This window comes from Seriola dumerili, unplaced genomic scaffold (assembly GCF_002260705.1).
Source record: "Seriola dumerili isolate Sdu_G_001 unplaced genomic scaffold, Sdu_1.0 BDQW01001299.1, whole genome shotgun sequence".
NCBI classification, from domain to species: Eukaryota; Metazoa; Chordata; class Actinopteri; order Carangiformes; family Carangidae; genus Seriola; species Seriola dumerili.
The window spans coordinates 3,121,032-3,129,333 of record NW_019175554.1 but is presented as its reverse complement, the minus strand read 5'-3'; the positions used below and the strand labels follow the sequence as shown (position 1 = coordinate 3,129,333).

General features: G+C 40.3%; 1 protein-coding gene across 1 annotated transcript in view; it reads left to right on the top strand.

Moving 5' to 3' along the window:
- fam189a1 (family with sequence similarity 189 member A1) overlaps positions 1–8,302 on the top strand; it is an 84,258-nt gene that overhangs the window by 64,944 nt on the left and 11,012 nt on the right. The window contains exons 3-4 of the mRNA XM_022767800.1: positions 2,109–2,219; positions 4,093–4,224. Of these exons, the coding sequence (XP_022623521.1) occupies positions 2,109–2,219; positions 4,093–4,224 (243 nt within the window). The remainder of the gene's footprint in view (positions 1–2,108; positions 2,220–4,092; positions 4,225–8,302) is intronic.

The following is an 8,302-nucleotide window of genomic DNA, read 5'->3' as shown; positions in this document are numbered from 1 at the left end:
TAAACAACATTGTGTCAATTGTATCATTGTGTCAGTCAGTCAGTCCCATTTTGTGATTCAGTTTGAGGAAACAGCTGAATTTATGTAAAATCTTTCCTGGTAAGTCTAGTTGTGCATAATACGTTAAAGATGTTGAAGCACATAGGTCATTGAAGAGTGTGGAAGTGAAATCTCCAGGCTTTTGCATTTTTGGGCTGATAGTACATTTGTACACAGTGTTTCTGTAGCTGAGCCGGTCAACTGTCCATAAACACTGATGGTACAAAGTAGTGAATGTGTTGTTGATCTTACAGGTCTGTATATTCCAGTTTATTTCCAAATTTTCTTAAGCAGTTTCCTGGAATCAACCATATCATTTGGTGCTAATTACAGGTTAATTAGAGATTACTTATAAATGCTGAGGTATTATAACCTTGAGAGTTTTATTCAGAGGATAGCAGGTGAGCTAAACATGCAACACGTGACATGTTTTTACAAACAATCGTACAATAAATGAAGAATAGTTTCAAATAATAAATGAATAAGTTATAAATGTTGAGGTTTAAATGGAGTAATTTCTTTCATCTGGAAGTCAGTAATAAGCTCAACACAACTAATTAGACGACACTAAAATAACAGTCTCAGAAATTTGTCTCTCTTTTTCCTGTAATTAATCTCAAACTACATGGTTCTTCCCAGGAAACTTTCAAGAAATGATAAGGAAATAGCAGATCTGTAAATTAAAGTGTCTTTATTTGTCAGTTTCATAATGTTGTGTATGTGTTGTGACAAACAGTCTGTCAGGGCCACATCGCCTCATGTGACCTGCAGTTTTGAATATACCAGATCACTGCAGAGCTCAGTGCTGTTTCTGGAGGACTTTATTTTTATTCTAATCAACCAGAGGACCAGACAGCTGATATCCCATTCAAATGAAATGCTAATTAATCAAATCTACACATCATCACCATCAATGCACCATGGGGCCGCAGTGTCTTGTTCTGTCTGTCCCCACTCATGCATGTCTCTGTCGCTGTCTATCAATGGCTGCCTCATTTAATAAATTTTTCTCCTTGTGTTGTTTGCATTTTCCTTCACTCTTTTCTCTTTCTCTGATTTTCCACCTCGCCATCCAAAGACCTGCTCCTGAGGCTCGCCCATCAACCTCTCAATCTTTCAATTTTCTGCCATGGTGAAAAGCATTTAAACTTTATCGCTCCATCTGTTTATTACATGCCACCTCCAATTCCTGCACTGTTGTCCCTCTCTCCTCCTCTCCATCTGTGTATGTGTGTTCTCAGCAACCTTCATATCTGTCTAACTCCTCCTTAATGTCCTCCACGGACACTATTCCCGGACTTTTTTCCAACATTTTGTAAAAACAAACTTTGAAGATAGGCTATTATTGTGATTTTTATTTAAATTGTCCAATTATGAGTTTGTTGAGCTCTGCCGCTGTCATCATGTTCCCACAAAACAGAAAAAGCTGGTGCCTGGTTTACAATTTCCTGGACAGAGCGGGCTGGTTGTCTGCTGTCAGTTTTAGAACTCTTTCTGTTACGCCTGACCTGTAATTTAAAGTACCAGAAACGGCAGTCATATTTCTGCTAGGCTAGAAAATAAAAAGAAGCCTTTACCCCGACCAATAGAGGCCAAGGGGACGTTTAGAGTAGAAGTACACTAGACTTAAGCTGCCAGCTCTGTCAGCTTGGGGTGTAGAGAAATATTAGCTCTGTGGCATTAGTGTGTGTGCATGTGGATCTGTGACTAACTGTGGGTGGAGAATTTTCATCTGTCAATAAATTGTTTCTTGTGTCATTGGGTGGAAAGCTTTTCTGTAATTATGATTTCTCTCGTCTTCAGACTCTGGAGGTCTGAGGAAAAACAGGTTATCGATTTCTCTCCACATCAGCGCTCATTTCCTCTTCCTCTGATCTGTTGAAATCGCTGTGAGTGACGATTGATTAGCAAAGTACACTGCGCCTCTAGGATTACAGCTGCTGTCACATGCAGTATCAAAAAGAGTGTTGAATCGGTGTTAGTAAGCAGCAACATTTTGACATTGTGCTGTCCTTCTTTTTCTCCATTTGTCTCTCTCTTCCCTTCTCTCTCCTCTTCCTCTGTCACAGATCACATTCTTCATGCTGCTGTCAGCAGTGTGTGTGATGCTCAACTTGGCGGGCTCCATCCTCTCCTGCCAGAATGCTCAGCTGGTCAACTCTCTGGAAGACTGTCAGCTGGTGAGACCAACTGGACCTTAAGCCATGCACTCTTTATACTTTATACACTTGAAAAAGAGGGGATGATATATACTGTACAATTTTTTTTTTTTTTTTTTTTCTTGAATCAAATGTCTGAACCTGATTAATGCAATATGCATGAAAAATCAGACTAACTTACTCTTTGCAGTGATATCAGTATCTCCAACTTGAGCTTCCATGGTGCAGATTTGCTCAAATGTATAAAAAAATTTTTTTAAAAAAACAGGGCTCAGGTGTGGCCACGCCTAACTAACAATATCATCTGTTTTAAGCTTTGCAAGACTCAGAGAGCCCCATCAACATGCATCTTATAATCTTCAAACACAGACACTCATATATTCATATCCATATGAATATTTACTGTATATTGAAACCTCTAACCCTAACCCTACAAAAAAAAAAAACAATTTATAGCCAAACATACTCTAGCAGACTCTGAAAATACAATAAATGGCCTCCTTTATTTACCTCAAGCCTGTAAATAAAGATGAAAACAGCCCAGGGTTCAGAGGGTTCATCCCTGGAATGAGTTGCATCACCTCAAAAGCTGTGGGGTTTCACTTGTAAGTGCACAGCTTGTGTTATATTTTGTTGTTGCAGTGTTGTAGTTGGTATCAACAGTCAAGCCAGTCACTATGAAGTCAGTGTGAGCGTGAGTCCACATTGACAGCACTTCTGTTCTCAGCAGGCTGCACAACTGAGTCAGCAGCAAAAGAGAGCTTTGTCTGTTAGTGACTAATGGCTCATGATTGTCACCTCCATCTTCGCCAGAACTGAAGCTTGCGAAAAAACAGATAAACAACTTTGAAGGAATACTCCAGACATTAGATATTACACCTCCAGTGTACCAGTATTGATGAAGTGTAATGCACTGTAAGTTTTTGTTACCAAGCCAAAGACAGGAGATAATATCATCTTATTGTCTCAGACTCACTGAGTATTGCTCCCTGTGACTGGTAAACTGAGATTCATGCGTAAAAATGGTGGAATTCACCCTTAAATGAAGTGAAGTTTTTCACAAGTGGTTTCAACCAGATGCTCTCCACTCTGGTGTTTCCAGCAGTGGTGTTAACACCATGGAAAACAGGAGAATCCAGCACACTTCAAAATAAGGCTTACTAAGCTTTTTCTGCTTGTAGCTGGTGATCAGCTTCACATTTTCATAATGAGATGCAAAGCTGATTTTTTTTTTTTTTTTAAGTCGAATTTACAGCACCAGGGGTTCTGATCTTTTTCAAAACTGAAGAAGTCCCTTGTGACTCATCCAGCACCCAACCCACTAACCCAACCACTTCCACATTAGCAGCAGCTTTTCTCCTTACACAAGCTGAGTAGACCAACTTCACTGCTTTGTGTGGTTCCCGAGAGACCGTCCCCCAGTTGTGACTGAAATATTAACATTCCTCATCTCCTCTCCCCAATGTAATTAACCCATACTTGTTGGGTTCATGTCCTGCTTTCTCTCTATCTGGGACACATAGCAGAGGTATGCTCTACCTCCATTCCTCCCTGGGTAGCTCCTCATATCTTACAGTCTTTGTCTTGTTGTACACTTGAAGTGCAGCTGCCTTTCTCCGTCACAATATATTATTATTCTCATGTGTATTTTGTCTTTTTGACAACATACTTTTATTGAAAATACAGCTCATATACAACCTTGTTTATAACATACACAATGTTATTTTTGGAGAAAATACTTCAGAACACTAAGCTTAGGTCTGATCTGTGCCTGTGTGTTTGTTTGTTTGTTTGTCTCTGTGCATGTGTGTGTGTGTGTGTGTGTGTGTGTGTGTTTGTGTATGTGGCTTTCATGCATGAGTGCGGATGTGTGTTCCCCCCTCCTCCCCACCAGCTCAAGTTTGACAGCGATGGAGTGTGTGTATGCTGCGAGCTACAGCAGCAGAGTTCGAGCTGCAACAACCTGGGAGAGACACTGAAACTGAATCCACTGAGGGACTGCAATACCATACGCCTCCGTCTCAAGGTGCGTGGGAGCCTGCATGTGTTTACATAGCGCTGGATGTGAGAGCTTTGGTATTTTCACATGTAAAAAAAAAAATACATTCTGTCATGTTGGAATGTGTTTGGACTCAGTGAAATTGGATTAATTTCTCAAATCCAGTCTTTAACTGAGTGCAGATCAAACTGCATATTGGATTGGTGTTGTGGCATCTAACCTGTCTACACTGGTAGCTATGGTAACAACATCATATGTACACTGAGTACATTTGTAGAACACAGTGCATCATTGTAGCCAGACAGTGTCTTCTCACTGTATTAATTCATGTGTTGCACCCAGTAAGAAGGGTATGTGCTGATGTATACAGGCTGCAGCCATGTTTCAGTCGCACTCTGTGATGTCACTATTGTTGGTGTTGGTGAATCCAATGGGGTAGCCAGACTGAGAGATAACTGCAAAAACCGCATCATAAAAATGGATCGGACCCAGGTGTCATGAGTCAGATGCATTTTTATGATACTCCCCCTGGTTTTAATATCTCAGTAATTATGAATAATAGCCAACCTAACTACCCCTTCACTATTCACATGAGAGTTCATTTTTTTATCATCATTCAGACTGTTTGCTTTCCACAGAAAGAATCATATCAAACGATCAGGTACCAGTATCCAAGACAACACTTCTTAATATGCTCTCTGCTTCTAAACAATACTCTGGAGGCTATGGCTCAAGTGCGGAAAAAAATCAAAGAGACGATATTAACATTCAAAGTTTTCTTGCGCGCAGGGGCATAGGAATTAGAAAAAATCCATCTGCTCTGTCTCAGCTTGGTAGAACTCGAAGTTTTAAAATTTGCCATGTAAGTATATGTCTTAAAGTCCTGCTCCCAAAATGGACAAATTGGGTTATGCTTGTGCAGTCAGACACACATATCATGGCAGTTTCTGAGTCATGGATAACTCCAAATATCCCCTATTCTTTTCTCTCAGTAGAAAATTACTATCTATATCATAGAGACCACACTGATAAAAACTGCCAGTAGAGTTGCTTTTACGTAAGTCAGAAATGTGCACATTCAAAAGCACAAACTGAAACTGAGAAGTTGCAACTGACTGTAAATTTTACCTTTCAACATGCACTCACAGTTATTGTCACCTATAGGCCCTTAATTGTGAGTGCAAGTGTTTAACACAGCTCACTTTTGGACATTTGTCCAATGTGTTTATAATGCTGATTAGCATTAGCATGCTAAGTCACTAAAATGGATAACATTATACCTGCTAAACAGCAGCACATTTGAATAGCTGTTGTGAGCATGATAGCATGCTGACATTAGCATTTAGCTCAAAGCAATGATGTAACTTAGTGCAGCCTCACAGAGCCATTGGAATGACCACAGACTCGTCTTGTTACTTCTCTGATAATACCATATTATACAATATAACTTGGGTAGCAGTCAGTAGTTGTTCGATCTGATGTCTCCAAGTGTCCATCTCTCGCTGTGTAAAATATCCCTTGTGAGAACAGTCAAATGACATAAAATACCAAACAAAGTGTTCAGTCTCAGATTAATTGAGCAGGAAGTGGAGAATGGCAACAGCATTTGTCTTTCCCCAAGAGGCAGTCTTTTTAGTATGCAGTGTGTATCCAGCCTGGGCTGGTGCATGATCTCAGTAGATTATCTTGACTCAGTGTGTCTGCAGGAATGATATACAGTATGTGCTACTGTGCCTTTATTGGATAACGATAATCATATCCATTCATTTTATGTCCCTGATTGATTATAAAACATTGATAACCAAATAAAAGACTTCTTAGGATGAAGCATGCTTATGAAAAGAGGAAAGATCAAGCACATTTGTCATTGTGATCATAGCTCATTAAAAGAGATATGGGAATTGGTGCTATAAACCTTTATTAAGTGCCAAAGTGGTCAGATGTGTTGAATTATGTTTAAGAGGAAGCTGTCACGCCCAAGTCCCCAGAGTCCTCGGCCATTTCAGATGGCTGTTAGGCTTTCGTTGATCCTAATGAACTCGCCCGCAGCTGCCATATAGTTCCTTTGTCATGAAAATACACAGAACATGGGGGGTACTGAATTATCACAGCAGGTAGACTAAGTAGTACACCAGACCACCCTCCCTTGCTTATTAACTCATTTTTGACAGCAGCTCTTCTACATGTAAAAGTTTTGTTTTTAAAAAGGCAATTAGACTTATCCACATTGCTGCTGATATGTGTCATTCTACCTTTTGCCAGCACATTTAATTTCCCTGCTCTCTTTCTGTTCGTTACACTGCCTAAGGCTGTAAATAATCAGTGGGAGGGAGTACTGAGATAATTTGTGATTTCCTGCAAGGGGGCGGATGTGTAACCTTTCTGTGTAACTGACTGGCTCGGGGCAAGGTATCTTCTAGGGGTTAAATATCAGGTGAGCAGGCATGTTAAGCAGTTTCTCTAGGGGTATCATTACATTTGCCTTGTAGGATTTATTACGTCATTATGTACATTGTGGTCACAAGGGAAATCACAGAAATGCACCGTCTCATATCTGCAAGGCAGATTGATTACCATAACAAAAAAAATACTCAGATGAAGCCATCCTGAATATTTCTTGTTTTACAAGATGTTTGCAGTTTGAAACTTATGATCTCCAGCTTTGCTGTCAGAGGATTTGTTTGGAAAAACTACATTTACTGTCATAGACACAGATAAATGATTGACAGTGAACATATTTCAGTAAACTGACTCACATGCACATAGACTGAAGTTCCAGATTTATTTGCATCTTTGTCCCTGGTGTTCAGCAGTAGGGTTAGTTACTATATTTCCTCTCATAGAGGTGCAGGACAGGCATGCATGTCAGCAGCCAGCTGGAGATCTAGTCTTTGAGGTAAATTCACATTTTTACCATGGATATGAGGTGACATGAGGATCACCAGTCTATGTTTGTCAGCACTACTTGTAGACTAGTAGAGGGTGGGTGGTGTGTCAGGACCCTATAAAACTGATTAAGCTGTACCTGAGTTGAAAAACATTGGTCTCAGTATTTGAGGAACTATTAACCTTCCATAATAACTTTTAGGCAGAAATACAAAAAAACAACATCTATTTCTTTTGGGCATCAGTGGATAAGATGTTATTTTCTACACTTCCTGTCCATCTAGGAGTTCAGGGTGTGATCCACCTGCACTCCAGAGCAAAAGCTTTCCAGCTCCACGCGGCAAAAAAGAATCAATAAGATCACATTTGTATGGGCTACCACAGCACTATGCTCTGTAGATCAGAGGTGAACTTGTGTGGAGGGGCAAGACTCTTAGTATGAAAACAGCTTTTCCTTTACTACTGAGACTGTGAATTTAATACTTAATGGGAAGTGGCATCACAGAGCTACAACAACTGCTGCTTCCTGCCATTGCCATTGGATGTTAGAAAATCTCTGAGGGGCTTTGCCAACAGACTGGACTGCCCTCCCTGAAACTGCTATAGGGCTTCCTGGGGGATGTCCTGGGTTTTCTGTCAGACACTGTAAAGAGCTGCTTGGGGATGCCGAGGAAAGCAGGAGGTCAGTGCTGTGACCTGCACTGAGACTATCAACAGAAACTCCATGTTGGCTGGAGAAAAGCAGCGTGCTTCTCTTTGCTGTGAGGGGGGGCTAGAGGGAGCAGCTACTTGGAGGCATGTGTGTAGTTTGTTTCTGGTCAAGAACGTCACGGTTCGAGAGATAACAGATGAGCATCAGTGATTTGAAAAAAACAATTAAGCTCTGTGGAAGGCATAGTGCTATGCAATCTGCCACTGTAAGGTTGTGGTCAAACTGGGCAGCAGGTGCCACTCTTGTAGGGAGTTAGTAGTAGCTGTCTTGAATACAGGTCTCACTGCCAATGTGGAATCAAATCACCATATAGTATTTTGTTATGTTTTAGCTCCTACAAATCTCATTGATATAAATGTCAGCCATTTTTGAAAGTTTTTTCAGTTGGTGTCCCTGCCTTTTTAAGGCAGAAATTGACTTACAGCAGCTTGGGACTTTAGGGTGAACATCATAACTTCTTTTATTAAACATCACGACTCTTTTATTGTAATCAATTAAAAAAATAAA